Here is a 24,607-nt window from a genome sequence, read left to right on the forward strand (position 1 = left end):
GCACATCAATATTTCATCAGTTGGCTGGCCTATTAAACAACATCATTTAACCGTAGCCCAAGGTGCTTATCCCATTAGCTTTATTGGCAGCGAAAAATATATATAAAGCCTCCTCTTCTCTCCTCCCCCCTCTCCCATCCCTGGCCTGCTCCCCTGACGCTACTGAAACGTGCAGATTAAAAGACTTCATGTACGAGGCCTCTTCGGGGTCACGAGTTGAGTCCTCTCGTTTCCTCTGAAGGGCGTTCAGTTACTGAGCCTCGATGGCGTCGACAGAGCCGGCCGGGCATATAACCCACACATCTGTATCAGTCTCTTTGACTAACAAACATGTTGTCTTCTTTTGGAGGGTGGGTCGGGCGGGGGGGGGGGGGGGACATGGCAACGTCAAGGTGACAGGGGCCTTCACTGTCCAGATAAATGGGACTGAGAGCCTGGCCCGTGTGTGTGTGTGTGTGTGTGCGTGCGCTGTCATTATCTGTGTGCTCCCGTTCAGCCATTTTTTTCCTCATTGGAGGAGTTATTTAATTATGAGTGGTGTCAGGAGAGGAGAGAGAAATAGAGATTGAGAGAGAGAAAGAGAGAGAGAGATACAGTGGCAGCAGTTGAAACTGTACAGGAATTAAGGCGGCTTTATTGGTGGGGGCACTTCATTAGAGAGTGAGCCTGGGGTGGTTGTCTGGGGTGGAGGGCTGGGCCTTCGGAGTCTGACGGAGAGAGAGAGAATTCATCAGCCCAGCTCTGTATGCTGATTTAGGAAGAGGAGGCTGAGGACCAGGTGACATAGGAGGGGAAAAAAAGGGGGGAAAAAAATCCAACAAATGACCTTTCCACAGTCCCCTCGCTCTCTCTCTCGCGTTCTTTTTCCTTTTCTCTGAGGGTACCTCTGCCCTTCAGTCCTGCCTCTACCTACCTCTCTACCTCGGCCCCTCAGTCCTGCCTCTACCTACCTCTCTACCTCGGCCCCTCAGTCCTGCCTCTACCTACCTCTCTACCTCTGCCCCTCAGTCCTGCCTCTACCTACCTCTCTACCTCTGCCCCTCAGTCCTGCCTCTACCTACCTCTCTACCACATCTCATTTCTTGCATCACTCTTCCTCTTTTTCTTCCCTGTGTCCATGGTCTCTGCCCCCACTGTTCTCCTGTTGCCGTGCTCACGCCCCCCCCCCCCATCCCCATGCCAGCATCATTACAATCAGCGGAATGTTCCGGCGCTCTCGTGCATACACTGCCTTAATGATGTCCCTGTCCGTCCATTCATTTGTCCCCGTCTAGGGCGCAGAGGTTCAGCACAGCAGAGCGTCAGCGTGTGGGGGGGACGGGGGACCAGCGCGGCAACACGACTGTTTGGTTGTCTCTCTGTGAGTGTGTGTGTGTGTGTGTGACAGCAAGCGAGCTCGTAAACAAAATAAAACTACTTAATAATGTCACTAACAATTGTGAGGATGGCCCATGAGGGAAATCTTCCTCTTTTCAATCTCAGCCTCTTCCTCCTTCTCATCATAATCTTCCTGATCCTCTAATTGGAAGATGCCAGAGTTTCTAGGGAGATGCTGGTAAACACTGCCCTCTGACTGAAGGCCCGCGTTCCAAACTCACTTGTGATTGGTTGTCACTCTCTCTGTGAGCACCTTTGAGACGGTACTTGCGGAAAGTGGAGGAGGGGGGGTTAATATACTGCCATTGGTAATTATGCACATGCACAGTACAGTATTCCCTCTCCTGGCCTCGGAGTGTGTGTGGCATTATTATTCAGGAGACGCATGGTTGCGCACACCGAAACACACAGGCATACACACGCGCACACACACACGCGCACGCACACACACACACCGTCTCCCATGGTGAAAGAACCCAGTGGAACCTGGGACCCGTGACGGTGCATGTGAAAATGTCACGCCACTCTCATCCTCTCAACGACATATGTCACTCTGCCTCTCTCTGCCTCTCTCTCAGTCTCTCTGCATCTCTCTCAGTCTCTCTGCATCTCTCTCAGTCTCTCTGCATCTCTCTCTCAGTCTCTCTGCATCTCTCTCAGTCTCTCTGCATCTCTCTCAGTCTCTCTGCATCTCTCTCAAGTCTCTCTCCAAGTCCCTCACCCTCTAGCTCCCTCTCTCTCTCTCTCTTTATCTCTCTGTCTGTGTATCTCATTCTGTGTGTATTTCTCTCTCTCTCTCCACCTCTCTCCACACGGGATGAGATTAGCGTGTCCTGTGAGAAATGCGTTGAATAAGGAGTGTAGGGGGCCAAGGAGGGGGTGTGCACGCGTGCATAAACGTGCAAGAGAGAGAGAGAGAGAGAGAGTAAGTGTGAAAGAGCGAGAGGCCTTGTGAAAGGCAGTGTGAGTCTGTCTGTATTCCTTACTGGGGGTCTCCTGCGTAGCTCAGCTGGGCAGGCCGGATTCCAAAGTGGACTATGATAGGAAAGGTGATGACGTCATGGTTGAACTGCTCTCTGTCCAGCTGGTCGATGCGTACAGAGCTCGGCTTCTGGAAAACAAAAACACACAAACGCAAACTTAGGAAAGGCCAATGACATTACAAAAAAGAGATTATTTGTATTACAGTATTGTATAGCAACTTAAATATGAAACTCCAAAGGACGTCTGTACAGTGGACGGTTAAGCAAGTTGGCCTCGCTTCGATGCTGTCAAAACCAACATATCCGTCACTTCCAGAAACACCTTTCATCACGCCAGAGGTGATGGAAAAGCGGGGTTCCTCGATTCACCTCGGGATAATAGCGTTGTCAAAAACTGTTTTGCGGCGTGGTGAATGTGTGGACCTGAGGCATATGGTTGGATATCCTCAGCAGATGGCACTGAAGCCAGGATTCACCTTGACATTATCCCGACCTTGGGAGACGTTGAAATGTCGAGCCAACTTCAATTTCAAACTTTAGTTTCTAATATGCCGCACTGTGCGTGTCGGGATGACCTTGCCCTGAGCTATGGTGCCCTGAGTTCTGAAGAACACCAAGCCTAGAAGGTAGCAAGTCCAGTCAAATCTGAGAGTTGCAGCTGACATTTAGTTTTTTGGCCTTTGCCATGAAAAGGGTTGACTACCATGACAGTGCCGGTACACGTTTGGATACTGGGAAAATGTGTCCTTGACTCTCTCTCCTAGATCTATTACATTCTATCCACTTTCTTGATCCCGATGGAAATGTAATTAAGTCTGGTAAATGACTGATCTGTAATGAAATGACTGGCTGCAGCTCTAGGTGAGAGCACATCCCCCCCCCCCCCCCCATCCAGTTGTGTTGAGATTGGTGCCCAACCCCAGGAGGAGACCAGGAAGGAGACTTCAGTTCCAGAGTCTACTACGCCCTGAGCCAGAAGAGGTGATGATCATGCCATGTTATCTTACAGCAGTCTATCGATGGACCACTGAATAGCTCTACCCCACCCTGTCAGTCTGTCAGTCCCGACCTGCAGCACAGAGCGATGCGCTGCAGAACTCAGACTGCAGTAGAGCCCTGTGCCGTGCAGGAGTGGCTCTCACCATGCCAGGGCTACTGACGATCATGCCCTTGCACTCCTCGGCATACTTCTGCCACTCCAACTCCTCCCACTGCAGCATGTTGGCGATCTCTTCCTCGGGTACCAGGGCCTTGCTGCTGCGCAGGAGATACAGCAGAACCTGGTGCATGGAGAGCACCTCCTTACCGCCGTCTGACACACACACACACACACACACACACAGAGGGACACAGGAGGACACACAAGGTCAAACGGACTCAGGTTAATAGGCACTCATGAAACAATTGATCGACCTCACTTTACAAGTGTTCACATGGACAAACACATAAACCCTTTGAAAAATCTATTAGCCTCTAACTCCCTGCAACGCATTTGGAGAACAGTACGTGTGGGCACATGCACGCACACGATTGTGTTTCCAGGAAGCCCAGAATCAGATGTGCATATCGGAAACAACAGATGAATCCACAATAACGCAGAGTCATTTGGAAACCATCGTATTCCTCCATTATACCATTCCGTTTTGCATTTCATTTCAAGTGAAAATGGCGAGCGAACACACACACACACACACCACTGTAGAGATGGTGAGCTTTGATAGGCACAGTGCACCAGCACCATCAAGTGATGCTACAAAGAATTCCTCAAACTAAGGCAGCGGTTTCAAGACCTCGAGATACACCCAAGAAAAAAAAAAAAAAAAAAAAAAAAAAGTTTGAACATCAATACCAACACCTCGTATGTGAAAACATTCAAACTGAACATTAAGGGTGAAAAGATTGCATGAGGCTAGGTTTGGCACCCGGCTGAATGATGTGCCGCATGAATAACATGCAGTACTGCAAGTCGCCACAAGAGGGATGTTGAGCTGTAAATTGGGTAATGTGACGGGAAAGTGGACGTTGTAGCTGTGAAGAGGGCAGTGCAGAGGGAGAGTGGGGGGTGTAGCTGTAAAGAGGGCAGTGCAGAGGGAGAGTGGGGGGTGTAGCTGTAAAGAGGGCAGTGCAGAGGGAGAGTGGGGGGTGTAGCTGTAAAGAGGGCAGTGCAGAGGGAGAGTGGGGGGTGTAGCTGTAAAGAGGGCATTGCAGAGGGAGAGTGGGGGGTGTAGCTGTAAAGAGGGCAGTGCAGAGGGAGAGTGGGGGGTGTAGCTGTAAAGAGGGCAGTGCAGAGGGAGAGTGGGGGGTGTAGCTGTAAAGAGGGCAGTGCAGAGGGAGAGTGGGGGGTGTAGCTGTAAAGAGGGCAGTGCAGAGGGAGAGTGGGGGGTGTAGCTGTAAAGAGGGCAGTGCAGAGGGAGAGTGGGGGGTGTAGCTGTAAAGAGGGCAGTGCAGAGGGAGAGTGGGGGGTGTAGCTGTAAAGAGGGCAGTGCAGAGGGAGAGTGGGGGGTGTAGCTGTAAAGAGGGCAGTGCAGAGGGAGAGTGGGGGGTGTAGCTGTAAAGAGGGCAGTGCAGAGGGAGAGTGGGGGGTGTAGCTGTAAAGAGGGCAGTGCAGAGGGAGAGTGGGGGGTGTAGCTGTAAAGAGGGCAGTGCAGAGGGAGAGTGGGGGGTGTAGCTGTGAAGAGGGCAGTGCAGAGGGAGAGTGGGGGGTGTAGCTGTAAAGAGGGCAGTGCAGAGGGTAGTAGAGAGTGTAGCTGTAAAGTGATCATGAGGGGCTCTCACCAGGGAGGAATCGGACGAAGCGCGGCATGAAGTGGAACTTCTGACATCCGGGAGACTCATTGTCAAAGGTAGGATCTGGTCAATAAAACAATATTTTGCAAAAAATGTTTTATGCTTTATATTATTTACTCGGAAAAGGCACTAAACTACTATTAGACTCTTTTCTGTATGTGTGTGTGTTTACCTGTCAAGTTCCAGTCATAGAGTTCCAGAACGTCCTGAAACAGGTAGTTGGCAAAAAGCTCCAGGCCTCGAACACAGTAATTCTGTCAAGAAGAACACAGGGTCAATACTGCTACAGAGTAACACACACACACACACACACACACACACAACAAATCCCTCTCACAGACCCTGTTCACAGACACACACAATAGACTACCACCAAAAACAAAGACTGGATGGTTAAAGCCAAATCCGGTTTTCCGACTTGGAAAAAAGCAGCTCTTATCAGCAGTGTGGTTTCTAGGAAGTCCAATGCAGAATAAAAAGAACTTGAACCCTATCTTCCTCTGAAATTTCAGAGGCCACCTTCAGGAGATTTAGGCCCAAAAACAAAGAGGGGAAGAGGAGAGGAGAGTAGAGACTGAAAAGACTCAACTGAGAGAAAGGAAATTAAATAAAAGAGAAAGGGGGCAGGAGTGATAAAGGAGGGGCTTTACTGACCTCTGGTGACATCTCCTCTATGAAGTGGATGGTGTAATCTATGTTGAAACGGATCACCCGGCATAATGGAATCTATGAGGTTGGAGGACAGAAGGAGGAGGGAGAGAAGAAAAGCCAGGAGAGAATCCCTCTCGTGACAAGCTGGCATCAGGCAGGGGGTATGTCTTTGCGGGCGAAACTCATTAAAGCCTCATCTCCAAAACACACACACCTAGGCAAACACGCGCACACACCGCTAACGATAATGAACAGACACATGCCCGCACACACACATACACACACTTTACCCAGGGCTTTCAAACATAAAGTGACTTTTAAATCGCTATAAATAGATAAGACAGCTCTTCAGTGTTTAATCTCCTAGTTACATGGTCTTTGTTGTCGGAGTGCGGGAGTCCATTTTAGGAGATTAACCTGGGGGCCATCGTGAAAGCTGGCCCTGCCCGTCGGGCTAACAAGAGAGGGCTAATATCGCCTTGCTCAGGAGCACCCTAATCCCCGGGCCCCACACCGGCCGTATGCAGTGGGTTTCAGACAGGGGTCGTTTAAATTATCCTGCCGTAATCTGGACTAATCCCGTCTGAATTTGTTTCAAATCAAAGCAGATGCTGACAAAATAGGTGCAAGTGTTAATTATTCGGAAACCCACAGGAGCAGGGGGGGGGGGGGGGGGAGAGCAAGCCCTGGCGTATACAGATCGCTTCTACACGCTAACTCAAGAGAAAGAAAGAAAATAATTTTAGTTCCTCACACTAAGAACGATCCCTCATCCCCCTCTTTAACTCGCTTAGTCAGGCTTTGCCCCTCATCGATTTCCCATCCTTCTGCCCCTACACTCTATTCCTTAGTGTGTGTGTGGAAGGGGGGGGGGGTCTATGTCTCTACATACACAGCAGGCCTTTTAACCCTACATCAACAGATAGCCCCTCAGAAGTCAAGCGGAGGAGAAGCAAGCAAGGTCAGAACAGAAATAACTGATGCCCAAAAAACAAACAAAGGAGACGATCAACATCAAAAGCTTCATTTGAAGTCTGTGTGCGTTTGTGTGCTTGGGCATTAGGTTTCAGACAAACACTGGGGGGGGGGGGGGGGTGAATTTTCATTCAGTAGTATCTTTCTGAACTTGCCTTGCCTTGACATGTGTGGGTGGGTGGGTGGGTGGGTGGGAGGGAGGGAGGGAGGGGGCAGGAGGGAGGAGGCAGGAGGGAGGGAGGGAGGGAGGGAGGGAGGGAGGGAGGGAGGGAGGGAGGGAGGGAGGGAGGGAGGGAGGGAGGGAGGGAGGGAGGGAGGGAGGGAGGGAGGGAGGGAGGGAGGGAGGGAGGGAGGGAGGGAGGGAGGGAGGGAGGGAGGGAGGGAGGGAGGGAGGGAGGGAGGGAGGGAGGGAGGGAGGGAGGGAGGGAGGGAGGGAGGGAGGGAGGGAGGGAGGGAGGGAGGGAGGGAGGGAGGGCAGAGGCGTTGAAGCAGACACTTCAGAGAAGACAAGGGGACATCAGAGGTGGTGAGCTGGAAGGGCAGGATGGAGGGAGGCGGGGCTTACGTTGGTGAGCGGGGTGTGCGAGAACAGGGAGAAGCCTTCGAACAGGTACTCGTGGTCATCATACTCGATCACGGTGGGCCTGTCCGTCTGTGGAAAACGCACACACTGTGTTATATCGCCACAACAATGATTCAAGGGAGCAATGGAGACCAAAAGATGCAAATGAGAGAGCGATAGAGAGAGAGCGAGAGAGAGAGAGAGAGAGAGCGATAGAGAGAGAGCGAGAGCGAGAGCGAGAGCGAGAGAGAGAGAGAACCTCACCAGGAAGTTAGTGGGGGGAGACACCGTGATCCTGTAGTGGAACAGCCTCCCTGAGTTATTGTTCATGCCACGGCAGTTCTTCACTGACTGGAGGGGGTGGAAGCAGAAACAAGAGGATGAGCCAAGATGTTCCGCTCAGCGTGCGTGTGCTGTTGACCCAGGTGGAAGGAGGGTGTGGGTAGCAGGGTGGGGGGGGGAGTCAAGACCTCTTCTCCTGGGTAGATGCTGTGGCGGATCCCTGTGCGCCTGGCCTTGGCACTACACTTGCACAGCGGCCCATCGTTCATCTGTACACACACACACACACACACACACACACACACATATAAACTACTACTGTTGATAACACACCACATGAGCAGAGAACAATGCAGCATGAACACGGTGAGGGGGAGGTAGAGATGGGCAGAGAGTCTGCTGACCTGTCCAGGGTCGTTGTACCACAGCTCGTCGTGCAGGCGGTCAGGGTGGGCCTTCTTCCTCTTGATCTCGGCGATCACGTCGAACACGTCCGAGTCGGAGCTGCTGGAGCACGTGCTGCCGCCGCCGTCCGACTCGCCGTCCGACTCGCTGGAGCTGGCGCCTGGGAACAGGAGAGCCACAAGCGGAACCCCGTCAGCCCTGCCATGCTCGCCCTCGGAGCGGGGCTGACAACCACGGCTCAGAGAGGCGTCAGGCCTTTCCTGAGTCAACGCTGGTCCAAAAGGTCACAGAGTAGCCTGAGACGCATCGTACGTGACGCCGCGTGTTCACTTTGTTTTACGCGAGTGTAGATCATCAATACCTTTCATGGCAACTCAGTGAGCTCAAAAGAAACGGTGTTGTGACGGAACTGTGATGAGAAAGCTCTTTTTCAAAATGTCTCAATGCATCGGTTTACTGCTCTACTTCTCATGCCTTTGTAGCTCAAAATGATTCTCATGGTTTTTTTTTTTTTTTAATTTGTTATATACCCTTCTTTTGTACCCACTGCACAACATATCGTCATCCCAAAAAGGAAAACAAGAAAACTATTTAATGAACGGAGTTAGGGGTCAAATACCTTTGGTATTACTATCTGATATCAATACAGTACCAGGCTCCTCATCCAGCTTGGTTTGGGGAGGCTCCCATTGTGGGCGGGCAGCCTGGGCGCGTGACTGCCTCCTGCCCAGCTCTTCCTCAAACCTCTCATAAAGGTCTCTCAGCTTGCTGGTGCCGACCACGGTGGAGTCGCCCTAACCAGGAAGGGGAGCGGGGCGTATGTGAGAGCACAGACACGCATGGAGCCGCACACAAACACACACGCATGCGAGAGACACTGTAAAAGGACCGAAAGCCACTAGATCTATCACTCAAAGGAGAGGATCCAAGGAAAAAAAATACAAGTAAGAAAATACAGGGGGCTATTTGGGCTCTAGGAAACCCACTAGTCATTTTCGAAATCTGTCATGTTGCCACTGTTCTTTGACATGAAAGTAACATCAAATGGCCTTCTAGTAGTTCTTAGTACTGTACCACTTGGTCCATGGGGTCATTGGAGTAGTAGTTCTCAGCATGTGTACAGCGAACCCAGGCAGGCTTCAGCAGCTCCTCCTCGTCCCTGAGCTCGTCTCCTTTCTCCCTGTCCTTGTCCCTCTCCTTGTCCCTCTCTCGGTCCCTCTCCCGGTCCTTCTCCCTCTCTGCGGCGGCAGGGGTGAGGGCGGGGGTTGGCTCCTCTGGGTCCCGGCTCCTCAGGGAGGTGTAGCTGCGTTCCCTGCTCGGCCCTGGGCCTTCCCACCGCCTCTCCTTGTCTTCGTCCGGCCGCCTCTCCCGCTCCTCCTCCCAGCGGCCACGCTTCCTCTCCCGGCTCCCAGACCGACTGGAGGAGGTGTGGAGTGTGTGTGTGTGGTGTGTGTGTGGGGGGGGGGGGGGGGGAGCTCGGTTGAGTGAATCCAATTTAGAACATACATGTTTACACTGAAAATACATTCCAATCATTTAGGATGCCCCTAGCTCCATCCAACTCCCTTATTTCACAACTTGGGGATTAATAAAGTGTCATCTTATTGTTTCCTTGCTCCTCTCCCTTTCAGAGTTCACCTAGCCGAACATCAGCTAGGTGAAAGCATGGGCTGCCCTGTCATATCAGATGAACACAAACAGGGCCTAGGTGTGTGTTCAGGGTTGAGGTGAGGGTTAGGTACCTTCTGGGTCTCTTTCTGTGTCTGTCGGGGGACTGGGACCTCCGGCCATCTCGGTGGCGATGCCTCTCCCTGTGACAACACACACACACACAAAAGTGTATATTTTCATATTGAACAAATATTTATAAGAATAACATATTCAAACAGAACAGATTATTATTTGTATATATATATATATATATATATATATATATTAATTTTTTTACAACAACAACATTTGTACAGATACAAAAAATGAATACAACAAATGTTGACAGATATTCGAAAATAAGAAAATGTACCTGCTGCGCTCTCTACTGCGGTGACGGGGTGGGGTCCGGCCACGTTCGTGGTCTGAGCGGTAGCGCCCGCCCTCCGCTCGGTCACGCCCGCCCTCCGCTCGGCCACGCCCACCCTCCGCTCGGCCACGCCTACCAGGGCTCCGGACGCTCTCCCTCCTTTCTGCAGGAAACTCCATCTTGTGTCGGTCACCGTAGCCGTAGCTCTTCTGCCTGAAATCATCGTGACGGCGTGGACATCTCTCCGGGGACCTCCGCTCTTCCATGGGCTTGTCTGCCTTGTACTGGCCACCGTGCCTGAAGCCATGGGCGGGCTTGAAGGAGCTGGAGCCCTGGGTGTACCCTGGATTGAAGCTCGGAGGTGGGAAGGGAGGGTGGGGGTAGTTCATGGAGTAGGGAGGGTGGTAGCTCATGGGCTGGGGGGGCATGGATGGGGGCATTGGTGGGTGAGGCAGGGGCGGAGGGGGTACCATGTATGGATGGTATGCATTCTGGGCTGATCCCTGGGAACCTGAAGTGGACCCAGCAGAGGAAATGGGGAGGGGGGGAGGGGGGAAGTTTGGGGGTGGTTCAGGGAAACCCTGACGGTTAGGGGCATTGGGGAAAGGAGGGTGCATGGGGCACTGGTTGAGAGGGCTAGGGGCCTGGGTGGGAGCTTGGGTGGGGTAGGTCATGTAGTCAGCATGGCTGGACATGTAGCCACTGTTCCCTTGGTAACTAGAGCAGGGAGGGGTCTGAGGCTCATAGTGGTACGGGGGCAAGGGAGGCTGGGGAGGAGGAGGCCTTAGGTTGGTGGGTCGGTAGTTTTGGGGTGACCCATGCTGACCAGGTGGGTTTCGCCCTCTGGGACCACCTCTACCCTGATGGAAGGACATACTCTAGCTAAAGAAGAAACAGGACCCAGAATCAAAGCTTTAATTCGTAAGTGTGTGAAACACTCGTCACATTTCAAACCACCTCAGATTGCTATCTTGTAAAATGTAATAGTCGTGAATTGAAGCAGTGTTTAGCCATTTGCTCATAAAAAATAATGTTTTGCTTAAATTTAGCAAGCTGTTAAGTATACCCAGAGCTAACAAGCCTAAGACAAGATACATGAACGGAGAAGTAGCATCGCTAGCTAGGTAAAATACGCCACAACAAAATGCCTACCTTACTGAGTGGCTAACCTTAGCCAGTTCCGAGTCGAATGTCAGTATTGCGTGAACCGCATAGTAGTAACTACTTACTAAATGAACCACACTACCCGTTTTTTGTCAAAAACGATCGATATTGATGCTGTGAAATAATTACATTAGCCGTGCACTAGTAATTGCCGCTTGTTGTTCGTGTTTCTAGTCGGAGTGCTACAACAGATGGACATATATTCACCAATTGGATTACGTAGTAGTTCAGTGTTGGCCAATGGTATCCCAGTGCGCTGGCAGCGCTGGTGCATCTTTCTAAACTGCCCACCCCTCGAAAGTGAGTTCCATAATCCACTGCAACTGCAAGGTCCATACATTTTTGTTATAAATAAATGTACTTATTTTTCATTCATTCAAAATGGTTTATGGTCAGATTATTACATGTTAATTGATTTGTCTGGTGCCACTGTTATGCTGTAGAAGGGTAGCGTGGTAGACACGTTGTTGGTTCGGTTTGTAGAAACAAATGTAAACTAAAGTCAGAACCGTGTAACAGTTATAGGTATTAACTATTAGACCTGGCATTAAATTTATTGTAAAAACATTGTGTGAAACCACCAGGAGCGTTCTGAATGGCATTCAGACCTAAGTGATATACAGAATACAAAAACTCGATGATAAAAAAATTGAATGCAACTGGAAATTGTCATTTTCTGCACCTTTATGTATCACCCACTAGAGGACAGCAGAAGCCCATAAACCAGTATAACAGAAGGTTAACTCTCTAACCATTAGTTGTCTTGTCTGATTCACTAATTATTGATTGCAATATCACATTTATTTAGCTATCTGCTCCAAGTCCTCCCCAACCTGGCCTGTATCAATAATGGAAACCATCTGGTATATGTAACGTATTGATGGGCATTTGCTGTTGGGTAGATATGCTGATTGGTGGAAATGTGTGGCTTACTGCCAATATATAACCCGGTAGCCACCCCAGTGCTGGAGCATAGCAGCAAACAGGCAGGGTGTGTGCTGGGGCAATCAATGCATTGGACCTTGGGTGTTTGCCCACGCACTTACAGAAGCCAATACAAGCAAAGTAGTGTGTGTCTGAAGGCTATTCTTGTGAGGCAAGGATAGGATTTCTAAGTATTTCTTTAGTGTTATCCTTCTCCAGCAGATCCCAGTATTTGCTAGTTAGTAAACCTTGCTAGTTTTCAAATGTTTACTAATGAGTTCGGTCAATAATTTTTTTCTTCCATTCTTTTTCTATTTTCATAGACTTTTTTTCTATTCAGAGCTGAATACATTAACATGTCAGTGTCAATGCAAACAGATTCAATCACCCCAAGTCGTTTTGGTCTATGTCATGCCATTTTTATAGTATTTTGTGCAAACATTGTTGAACTTGTCATCCATTCATCTCACATAAGAGTTTGTGCAATGCATCAGCAATGGATACATAAAATGTGCAAGGTAAAAAAAAAGTACATTGACAACACGTCTCTGGTCTGGGGAGGTGAGAGGTTGGTGGAGATGGGAGGAGGGGGGAGTCAATGGTTGGTGTGTGATTCTATCTCATCTACCACAGGGCAGGGTCCATTGGTATTCTGTGTCTTCCCTCAGCCTGTTACTCTGTTTGGACATGCGGTAGGAAACGCACACCTTCCTGTCTTTGATCTGCCTATCCAGACATCATCAGGCTCTGGCAGTACTACTCTCTGGTGAGCGAAAACACTAGTTTCAGCACTTAATCTAGGTGGTTCTAAAGTCATGCTATACAACTGAGGTTATTTTAGCATTGTGGGGGACTGTCTCTCTGTAGTTGAATTGTGGAGGACAGTGTAGACGGTTCAGCATTGCCCGGCTGAAAACTTGCCTATGCTCATTCACCAAATATATTTAGAATGTCCAGAATAATGACTGGAGAAGTGAGTGAATCAATGTGAGTCATGGGTTGGTACTCACCTACATGTACTTGGTCATGAAGCAGACTTTCCATTAAAGTGTAATCCCTGTTCAACCTAACAGCCTCCGACTTTTTATGAAATTGTAAGATGAGAATGAGGCCTTGATTGTTTTGGGAAATGACTGAAACAGTTATATGACAGGGGATCTTGAAAGTGTCTTTGTTTTTCAATACTCTCTGCTGGAGATAATAATAAAATTATTGCATATCCCTTCCTTATTGCATAGCTCCCATGGCTTTTGTGAATCAGTGACATTCATGAGATTTAATTTGAAATTTGGTATGTAAAGTATTTAAAGAAAATGTCACAAAACATGGCAAATTCTCAAACTGGATTATACAAATTATTCTGAATTAAGGAATCTCAAATAAAGTTAATACTGTACCTGTATTTCTTAGTGATTAAGATGTATGTAACTTGATGCCACAACAATTTAATAATTTATTCTTAAAAAAAAGGATCTACTGTATCAAGGGGTTTATTGATGTTAGCATAAAATATAGTATACTACAATTATAATAATGTAGACAAAATACATGTACTTTGTCTCAAGTAAAACATTTAAACATGTTAATGTGGTTTAGTAAAAGATTTGAGTTGTTGCACTGATATTTGCACCATAACAGCTATCACAACCATACTGTACCTTTGAAAGCTGCTGTGAGAAAGTAGAGACTGAAAATGAAAGAGAAAACAAAGTTGTTGCCTTGATCTTTACAAAAGACGCTGGGTTTCTTTCATGAATATCTTCCCATCTTCTTGAAAAACACACTTTTGTGGTGGAACTGGTGGGAAATGGTTAAGCTGGGCTCAACTGGAGTAGAAAAGACTAATGGTCACACAAATAGACACACCTATACACACAGACACACACGCAAAATCTCTGCTGAAACAGAGAGGCTTTGAACTAATAGATACTTATTAGTTGAGACATTTTGCATGTCAAATATAAATAGGAAAGGATCAAGTAGCCTGGGAAGAAAAATGGACAAACTGTTCTCTGTCTGTACTTCAGTTAGTTTACCCACAATGGAATCCAGACCAGGTCTTGGGAACTGTCATCAGCCCTGTGTGCATGTGTGTGCATGTGTGTGCATGTGTGTACATGTGTGTACATGTGTGTGCATGTGTGTACATGCGTGTGTTTGACCTCATTATTGACACATCGGAGCCATAGATCTCTCAAGCTGGGATTTCATTCACAAAAGGTTATGTTATTGAAGTTTCCTAATCAGTTACTTTCATCACACTTACAGAATGAAAAGGTAGTTTAACAATGGTAAGAATCACTTTTTTGAAACAAATGTTTTTTGGAGATTATTTTTTGTGGTTTTATTGTAAGTTTCGGTGTGGCTGTTTGGCTTACTCAGAAAACAGAAAACATCTAAATTCTACCTGCTGTGTTGTTAGGTCTCCATAGCTACAGTATTCACATGGCAGGGAGGATAAAAATCAATAACGTACAATGAGGACAGTTTGTTATCATACGATACAGGTGTAAGGCACGTCCTACCAAGAGACAGTACTATATTTTAATAGAAAAGTGGTTCAAAACAAATAAGATAATAAATCATAAGACCCCAGTGCACTCATGAATATGTATACACATGCATTGGTTTAAGTAACGAGTGCATTTACCAATAGAACATATTACCATGACTCTACAGTACAAAGCGGAGGTTACCCATTAGAGTTTTTATATTTGAATGAAACAGAGAAATGAATAGAACACTTTGGAAACTGCTGCTAACTTTGCTTTTAATGGTAACGTTTTTATAACTGCATTTACATCACTGGGCTACACAGTACGTGCACGGCACTGTTCAATACGATACAATTCAAAGTTTTGTTGGTGTGCCCTTATGATTGCACTACTAAGCCTAATTATCGAGATGTAGAGAATGCAGCAACTCTTTCTGTAAAATTAGGCTTGTTTTCACCAAGAGGTTTGTTTTCACCTCCAGATATGCAGTCAAGGACAGATATACCAGGACACGATGACAACATTTACTTTAACTAATTAAATGATTTCCCAGAAGTAACAATTCATCCCTATCTTTCTCATACACTTTGGAATATGAGAGCTGTGAGGGAAACATGCGACAAATTGGCTAAGGACATGGATGGATCACTGTATCTAATGTGGTTTTTGTTGTACACACTAAGCAATATATACAGGATACAGGGCTGATACCCAGTACTGTATACAGGAAATCATTGATGTGGGGGATTATGTTTATATTTTTTCAATGGTTCCCATCACTGCATACGTTATTATATATTTCAATGTTTCTCTTCTGTTTTCCATTGGTCCACCTGTCACAAGTCAAAACATCTTCTAATAAAGGGGTGTCACACTAGAACTACACGCAGGATTTAGGAAGCAATCAATTTGTGTGAGGCGGAGCCCCATCACACTTTAAATACTCTCTTCATTGTTGTAGATTCAGGCTGTTCTGTTCTTCTCAGTAAGGTTGGTTCACTGTAAAGGGTGGATAACTATTGACAGCTTTCATTCACAGTGTCATCTGTCAAGCTACCAACCTCTCTATTTTGATGTGGTTTTCCTCTTACTCTTTTCACCAAACTGCAGAATAACACAGCAACCACCCAGGTGCAAGCAGTTAGAGACTAGAAACACATTTTAGGTAATTAGATGGAAATCCCATAATTTCCATTTGATTTGTTGTCATGAAGATCTCAGTAATTGGCCTGCAGCATCACACTGAAACGTGCCAACTATCAGGGTTGTGTTAGTGCTTGCAAAATTTCTGAGTAAAAAAAAACCTGTGTTGTTCATCAGTTTAATGAATTAGTCCGACTCGATATCTCATGATAGAATGTAATCCAGCACCAAGTTACAAGTGAATAGACGGAAGTTTAAGGGCATGATAAACAATGAGTAGAATGAGGACACTGCCATTCACATTTTCCAATCAATTAATGGTAACATTCTGAATCTACTAAAAGGTCTAAGACCAATATTATTTTCAACAAGGCTTGATTAGGACTAACGACCACAAACAGAAAATGAGATAAAGACGACCAAAACAAGAATACCTTGTTGATATGTATCAATCCTCTGGTGACACAACCTCACACTGAGTAGATTACCTTTCAGCAATACATTGAACGGAAAATAAAATTGAAGGGAAAACTCAGTTTTATTCAATAGACATTTGTCATCTTTAAATCGATTGACATTTTGGATTGACCCTTTATCTGAGTAAGTTATCTTACTTGAAAACTTCAAGGCTTCAAAAGTCTGACTCAACTTCAAAAACTATTCCCAAGAAATAAAGCTCACGAAGCAGATCAAACACAGAGTCACCATGTCCAGCAGGGTGGAGAGTTTGCTAAGTGGAGGTGAGAGGGTTTGGCATCATACAGGCTGGCAGTAATGACATATCCATGCTCTAATCTGCCCATGGAAGAATTACCTCCCAGGGAGCAGTCGTCACCCATCTCTCTTTCGTCTCAGGGAGAGCTGTGTTTTCCTGCCCACGTCCCTGGGACCTGGTAAGATTCCCTGCTGGTCTAAGAGGTGGAGTTGAAGCAGCATATTCAGGGGGAAAGGGAGAGAATTAGGGGCATGAGAGATGGGGATTTATTGTCTTTCATGTTGGTAATCCAAACAATGTTATATTTAGCATTCATCTCTCAGGGGAGTCAGGTGGCTAGTAATCTGACGGTTGCCAGATCGATTCCCGGCAGTGCCAAATGGCATTGTGTCCTTAGGCAAGGCACTTCACCCCACTTGCCTCGGAGGGAATGTCCCTGTACTTACTGTAAGTTGCTCTGGATAAGAGCGTCTGCTAAATGTAAATGTAAATCTATATTCAGGTTAACCAGTCAATCACAGTAATATGTATGCTTGTTTTGGGATGACACAAAAACATTATTACCAATTTAGCTTGACTCTGAATTAATTCCTTACCTGGTAATTTGACATAAATTAGAAATTAAAATATGTATTTTGACATTGTGTTATATGGCAGGTTGGGAACTTTTCAATTATGTTTTTTAAACCTCTTGACCTGCTTGGAAAATGTTCTGAGATCAACTGACTTTTAGATATGGTCAGACGTCATAATGGTTAAATTGCTTAATTGTCATGGGTGCTAAAAAGGTTTTCACTCGAGCAGGCTCTTGACCTTTTCAAGTCCCACGCTCACTCCAGCTACTACACCATCCCACATTTGCAGAGTAGCTAGAACCATTAGATGTGTGAGTGTACGTGTGTCTGTGTGTATTTGTGTGTATGTGGGTGGGGGGTAGCTGTGCGCGGTGGTGTGCTATTGCAGGAGATTCAGCAGCAACCCTACACTCAGTGGGAGGTTATCATGCCTGGTAACAAACAGAGAGGAACATAATGAATGGCCAGAATGCATCAGCGAACCTCAAGGGATGTGGTTGGACTCAGTCCTCCCCACCTCTGATTCACATGTCGAATTGTCAATTATTTGAGTGGGAGAACAGACTACCGGTAAGGGGAAAATGGATTCCCAGAAAGATATACGTAGAACAAACAATGCTCAACAGTATGTAAACCTTGCTGAAGTACGCAAGGGTTGAATTATATCCAAGGTAGTTTGGGGGAAGGTGTTGGAAGGTTGTGTTTTTTCAGGGGTGGTTATAAATGATGTCAAAACACTTGATAAGATGCTGCTGTACTCTCAAACATTGAATCCTTGAACTTAAGTCTATGTGCTTTTCTATTAAAATTCTAGATGATGTCGTAGACATTGTATGTTTGACCTCAAGGTGACTTGTGGGATCCAGGATACCATGTGTTACTGGTGTTATGACACTGTCTGGAGAGGTAGAGATTGCTCCACACTGGTGACTGTCCTGTCCCACCCGTGGCTAAGTCTACAGACCACTCTGCAGTGACTAGATGCTAATTCACCCACCAACCGTCTTCCACAGACACAATGTGTAAAAAAAAAGGATACTTTTTTAAAAGACTGAAAAAGGAAAAGGTTTCCTTTGCAGAAGTGCCTTGAACAAATCTTGGACTGATTGTAACTGTCTATTTCTGGCTTAGATGACAATACCTGAAGTGGTAAAAGGAGCGGGGACAATTGATTTCACACAGGGAGGGAACAATGATTTATAGAGAGGCTTGGCTGTGAGGGTGTTTTGGCTCCGATGCAGGTTAGTGGCAGTCAGTATTCCAGTCGTGTTTCAGCAGGAGAGCTTCCCAGACACATGTTCATGGTTTTCACGTATCCTACTGAGCAAGCACTATCAGTATGCACTCAGTTCTCATTTTGAACTGTATTAGCCACAGTACTGTGTAAAAGACTTAAGCACAGATTTGATCAAATTAAAGGTAAAGCAAAAATGCTTAAAGAAATAATTAAAACTAAGGACAAAACATTCTTTTTTGCAACTCTGCACTTTTAAACTGCCGCACAAATACATTTAAGACAGTATTCATATTCAAAATCTTTGGATCTTTGCACAAAATTGTATAACCAGTTGACAGTTGTACAGGATATAAAGACAGGATTGTAAACAGGAACCCCTTCCTACGTTGTAGAGAAATCATTTATAGCACACAGAAGCATTGTCTACAGTAGGACACTGTTCCAAAAAAAGCAACATTTATGTGGATGGATTAATCTCCCTTCCAACAAGATAATGCATGCCATACAAGGATAATGATCAATAGTTTTGTTTTGAAATTTCACGTCATATGAGAAACACGTCTTATGGCACATTGAAAACATGCAAATAAAAATACATAAATGAAGCACAAGCACACATATGCTTGCATTGGATCCCTGCTGACATAGATGTGATGTGAGGAAATTGAATACATAAAAATCTCCTACACTGTCTCTTTGATGACCTGTATCATGAGTCACATGGTTAATAGGTTGGATAAGCTCTGTCTGCAGACCCAGCATCCCAGAGGTGTCATTCATTGAAATGCAACATGCATCCGATCTGCTGACACACCATCAATTGCGAGGAAACATTTTGGAGCTTTACGTCGTTCTTACTTCTGTTCATAGACTTGCCCTTGATGCTAAGTATTTTGTGTTTTGTCAACAACCACACTTTGTACCATCTTATCTATGATGTATGATGAATGTAGAATAAATTAACTATGAAACAAACTGTATTTATCTGACTAAGGAATATATGCAATGTTTATAATGGTTGCACATTGCTATGTCTTGTCTGGCTTTTGTTATGATGATGCAACTTCTGAAATACAGATGGGCGATGCAATGACACCTGTGACACCTGCACACATTGAACCAACGCACCGGACATTTAACACATAGCTTTTGGTTTTGCCAGATTGGTCATTCATGAAATTATAGACTTGTACTCTTTTAGTTTGTATCCTTTCGGGGAGTCAGGGCTAATCGGTTAGGGAATCGGGCTAGTAATCTGAAGGTTGCCAGTTTGATTCCCGGCTGTGCCAAATGACGTTGTATCCTTGGGCAAGGCACTTCACTCTACTTGCCTCAGGGGAATGCACCTGCACTTACTGTAAGTTGCTCTGTATAAGAGCGTCTGCGAAATGACTAAATGTAAATGTTTTTGTAAAGTAATTATTCCATGGCGTGATATCTAAAGGCCATTGTGGTCTACAACCTTTATCCACAATTTAAATAATAATACAAAAATACTGTATATATGAAAAATGTCAAACCATCATCTAAAAGTTCACTTCATTTCATAAGTACTTATAGTCTTTCAGGAATTTTATTGTCTGACATTTCCAAAACTGTATATGGAAATGTATGTATCATATTGATTCAAAGTTTTGGATTAACCTTGCATACAGCTTTGCAAATCATTGAGGGGGCACTGATTGCACACTTCTACAAAAAATCTGGATATTGTAAACGTTCTCATGGAGGGATATTGGCTTTACGCGCTTATGTAATGTGGATACAACATGACACTACAGTACTGTATAGAAGGCTGAAGTCAAGTGTTTGGAAAACAAAAAACATTCACAGAGTGTACTGTGTGTTGATAAATTATTTGTCTAATCGGGAGCACAGAAGAAAAAACATTCAACCTCTTACTTTGTTTGTTTGAATAGCTCTAATTAAAAATGAATCTTTGACAAGAACGTAAGCAGATCAAATAAACTTAGCATAAATTGAGTCCAGATGACTTTTAGCAAGTGGATAGGATGAGCGTTACAGTACTGAAATTTTAAAAGCAAGCTAGCTCGTATGTATGTATACACTTGAGTGTCTTTGATCATGTTTGTGACTGTTAATGAATGAAAATACTCTATATGTTGTCCACTATGAAGTAGGCCAGCTGGTCTCCAGACTGAATATACTGCCTGTGCACCTCACATTAGGTGGATGTAATTTAAATAAAAATGTAAGTCTTAAACTATATCATGGTGGAAATGTCCTTTGTTTGATTGGAACCATGTCTAATTGTGACCGAAGATCAACTGCAGTCACTTTTCCCACAATGACATAGCCTGTTTGGAGCAAAGTATTGCAGTTTGTGGCCAAATGCAAAACAGCTAACTTGACCTAAATCAATATAAATGATGCTTGACAATGTTAGTGCAAGGATTACCTATTGAGTCAATTAGACCACATCCGACTTAATTTGTTGAGAAGAGATATGCATCTGACTAAGGCATTCAGCTTAATCCTTTTTAAATCTACAAACCATCACCTGAGTTAACCTCCTTGCAGAAAAACAAAAAACGTTTCCTTAACGTACAAAAAACTGACATACTGTAAAGTCTAGATAGATAACACCATTATTTTATGAACAGGTTTATGTCCCTAACCTTCACATGGAAAACAAATGTTAAACAACTCAATTTGTGAAAAGTGTAACTGACAATGATGCACACACATATAGTATATATGTATATACATATATAAATAAGCAGCTGTTTGTTCAGATTAACATCAATGGAATATTATAAATACTGTGAGACTTCAAAATGCTCTTATATATTCAAATATGGGGATACCTTCAGAATTTGCAGTAGATTGAGCACACAGCTTTATCCCAGAAGGAGTAGTGACTCCAATTAATGTGTTATTTAATATTCAAATCAGTCAAATCTCAGACCTGTTCAGAATATTCATGAAACTCTATCAAAGTTTAATCAAGGGATTTTGTAGTCTCGGCTCTCCAGTAGCATATGTGCTGCACTTAGCACAACAACAACAAAAAACTCTTGTCTACAGTAACAAGCAGTGCGCAAGTGCAATCAATATAGATCATTAAGATCTGTGTCAATGTATAGGAGGGTTGTTATGTGGCTCTCAGTTTATAACTTTCTCACATACCTTATTAGTCCAGAGAAACTAAACACAATGTTCCCGTTTTATTTCTGTCAGTGACACAGTCACGTTTATTTCCTTTTAAAGTCATGTTAGGTGAGCTGGGTTCATTCTCAACCAATTTTAAGGAACTCAAAACAATCATAGTCAGTTCAGTTTAGCTAACTCACTCCATCTGTTACTCAACCCGAAGCTTATCGGTTCACTTTGTGGGGATCACTTACCATCCCAGTGGCAGCTTCTGTGACTCTCTGGTGTTATGGAAAACGTTGATCTTCCAGGTGTAATATTATTGCCCTCTTTGCCCTGGATGCAGTCTAAATCACAGGTTAAAGTGTTTCTGTTACTGACTCACAGTCTTATATACTGCAATGCTGGAGCAGTCTGCCTCACAGAAGACTGTTTCAGTTTTATCCCTATATTGAAAATTATACCTTGTATAGACCACATTTATTTCAAGTCGGATTACAAATGGGATATATTCTTAATATGAGTGCTGACGGCCTTGAATTGAATTTGAGGGAAATTTTATTTGTGAACGATTTGACATGAGTTTGTCACTCTCTTGAATATGGTACAGTATAGTAAACTTAATGTTTATACTGTAGATGCTTCTAGAAGGACATTCAGAATTCAGCCTTTCCTGCCAGTTAAAGCTGTTGTTTGTTTTTCCTTGCCAAACAGCTTGAGGAGTCTAAAGGTAACATGATGTTTGCATATTTAGTGTCAGAGTATCTCTCAGACTGTCAAACTTAAACTGTACACTGACACACACACAAACACTGCTGTACATTTACTAGGCTTAATTACAATGACATCTAATGTAACCTCAGAGTACATCACGCCCCTCCTATTGTCTTTAGACTGTAGGGCCTTCAATTCACCACTCTAAAAGTTCCAAAATACATGGGCGTCATTCTGCTGTGTTTTGCAGATTGGCAGTGGTGCGCAAACTAATGGTATCAATCAAACTGGACCTAGCAATTTTGATTTTAACCCAGATGACCCACCCCCTCCCTTCAAAGTCACTCCTCCGAAACACATGAACCCTCTGCGTGACTACTGCCGGGAGGTAGGTAGAATGCAGACAAGTAGCCCGTCCAGTCATTGCATTCGGTCAAAATGCCGCTGAATCATTCATCAATCGATTTTAATGATTGGTTGTATGTATTGCATGTCTGAGACGCCCACAGATATCAGATTTATCAAATGTTACTGTCAAACCTTTGGATGTATATGTTGCTATCAGAATGTGAACTTTATTTCAGCAAATATGACAAAAAGTGAGTCTCAACCTAATCACCCACCCTGCCTTCAAGAGCTCGGGAAAGAGTAGCGTAGTTGCAGCCAGTGTTCAGTGTTTAGTTTAGGTTCACTTCCTGATTTAGAGGGCCGAGCTGGAGCCCCCACAAAACCGGGCTCAAGACCTTGTCTTTGATCCTGGCTCCAAGCTCAGCATGAGTTTACAAAGCCCGGGGTTAGACTGATTAATCCTCATTTGCCTCGCTAAATGTTCCCCCAGGGCACAGAGAAACCGTTTAGACGCGCAATAAAGCCTATACAGCTTTGTGAAAATTCTTTGTGGATTAGTACTTGCATGTACTTGGAATTCATGTAGACACATTTACTGTAATGCATTTGGCCCAATTTCCCTTGTTTTTGAGTAAATTAAGTAAATTCCAGTGCCTTAAATAAGAATAATTTATAGATATTGTGTGATTTATGGTGTCACTCACGATAAGGACTTCATTGATACATGACAGCAAAGAGTGATTCATAACAGCTGAACGCACAATGTAATTTACTTGAAAATAAGATACTTGATCTTTTGGTCAATCACCAACGCAAGACCTTAGGTAGGTCTTTGCCCAATCCCTGTATTATGTGAGTGTGGGTGTACTCGCAAACTTCACTCAATTCTAACAACATCAGCATTGCTTGCTTTCAGGAAGCAAACAGAAGATGCTAAATCTCAACTGAAAATCAACGTTGAAAAGTATCTGAGTATTTGACATGATTAGAACCCACAGCAGGAGTAGTAGAGTGTTCGCTGTTTTATATATATTTTAATTTCTACATTATAAGGTTTATGTGTGGTGGTGTTTTGTAAATGATACATGGGGATTGCAATGTTGTGTAACCACATGGTACTATATACTGTATACTGTAGATAACATTCAAAAAAAAGAATACAGTAATCACTCGCAACTGCAAGCATAAAAAGACTTTGAAGCAATGTTCTGACAAATCTATTTACTACTAGCATTGCAGTATACAGTACATGTAGTGAATTTCAATTTGTAAGGTGTACAGACCATGTGGGCGAGTCATTTTAATATGAAATGAATAATTCGTCTTGAGTAGTCTGATGGACCTAAGCGACGATGTGCTTCTGTGAAAGCTTTTTTGTTCTTTTACCTAGTTTTCTTGAGCGTAAACCACTTTGAAAAAGGTTCTGTAACATGAAAGGCAGAAGGCTGGGAAAATGTGTGTCACCAAAAAGCACCTTCAATTACAAATGTCAACATGTTGTACCAGGCATCTCTTTCTTTAACAAGTTGTTAAATGTTGGGTGCACTTTTATGCGAGGACTCAAATACCTATGAGCACCTACCCCTAGCTCAGACATAACTCCATTTGTGTTGACAAAGGGAATTAAGTTAGACTGTGGAGTCAGGTTGAGTGACAGAACTGAAAGATCCAATAGTCTGAAGTGTCTTTTGTAGACAGAAGATCCACCCTTAATTCAGAGGCTTCTCTTTTGCAAATAAATGAAAAAGCTCCAACATGTCCTCTAAAGGAGAGAGAGTTAATCCTGTGTCCATGAAGAAATCATAAACTTGTTCGTCGGGGCAGAAGATTAAATGGTGCCCCACCGGATATTACACAACGTACCTTGGGGGCTCCCTCTTGATTTATCGTAATTCACCGCGGTGCTCTTATTACACTGGCCTGGTTTAGCACTCATCCAGCCATCTTGTGGAATGTGTGTAATGAGGACAACATACACCTACCCACTTGCTGGATCAGGATGGAGGTGTATGTGGACATGCAGTTTAGGAGCATGTCATTGTTGTTATTATCAGTGACCTGTGCACTTTGTAAAGCTTGGAAGTCGCTTTGGATAAAAGAGTCTGCTAAATGAATGCATGTAAACGTAAATGTAAT

The 24,607-nt window shown here is 44.6% G+C and overlaps 1 protein-coding gene across 3 annotated transcripts in view; it reads right to left on the minus strand.

Moving 5' to 3' along the window:
• The window catches only part of drosha (drosha ribonuclease III), a 62,505-nt gene extending 51,135 nt beyond the window's left edge, over positions 1–11,370 (minus strand). For 2 of the 3 annotated variants that reach the window (XM_084703041.1, XM_084703043.1), the window contains exons 1-14: positions 11,195–11,370; positions 10,046–10,924; positions 9,765–9,833; positions 9,097–9,439; positions 8,642–8,816; positions 8,022–8,182; positions 7,806–7,886; positions 7,600–7,686; positions 7,339–7,425; positions 5,802–5,873; positions 5,320–5,401; positions 5,136–5,210; positions 3,503–3,672; positions 2,364–2,488 (exon numbers count right to left, since the gene is read on the minus strand). In XM_084703041.1, the coding sequence (XP_084559167.1) occupies positions 2,364–2,488; positions 3,503–3,672; positions 5,136–5,210; positions 5,320–5,401; positions 5,802–5,873; positions 7,339–7,425; positions 7,600–7,686; positions 7,806–7,886; positions 8,022–8,182; positions 8,642–8,816; positions 9,097–9,439; positions 9,765–9,833; positions 10,046–10,917 (2,399 nt within the window). In that variant the 5' untranslated portion in view covers positions 10,918–10,924; positions 11,195–11,370. The remainder of the gene's footprint in view (positions 1–2,363; positions 2,489–3,502; positions 3,673–5,135; positions 5,211–5,319; positions 5,402–5,801; positions 5,874–7,338; positions 7,426–7,599; positions 7,687–7,805; positions 7,887–8,021; positions 8,183–8,641; positions 8,817–9,096; positions 9,440–9,764; positions 9,834–10,045; positions 10,925–11,194) is intronic. The other variant, XM_084703042.1, reaches the window with a different exon arrangement.
• Between the last annotated feature and the right edge of the window lie 13,237 nt (positions 11,371–24,607).

This window comes from Hypomesus nipponensis, chromosome 8 (genome assembly GCF_054491055.1).
Source record: "Hypomesus nipponensis isolate SF chromosome 8, ASM5449105v1, whole genome shotgun sequence".
In the NCBI taxonomy this organism is placed as follows: domain Eukaryota; kingdom Metazoa; phylum Chordata; class Actinopteri; order Osmeriformes; family Osmeridae; genus Hypomesus; species Hypomesus nipponensis.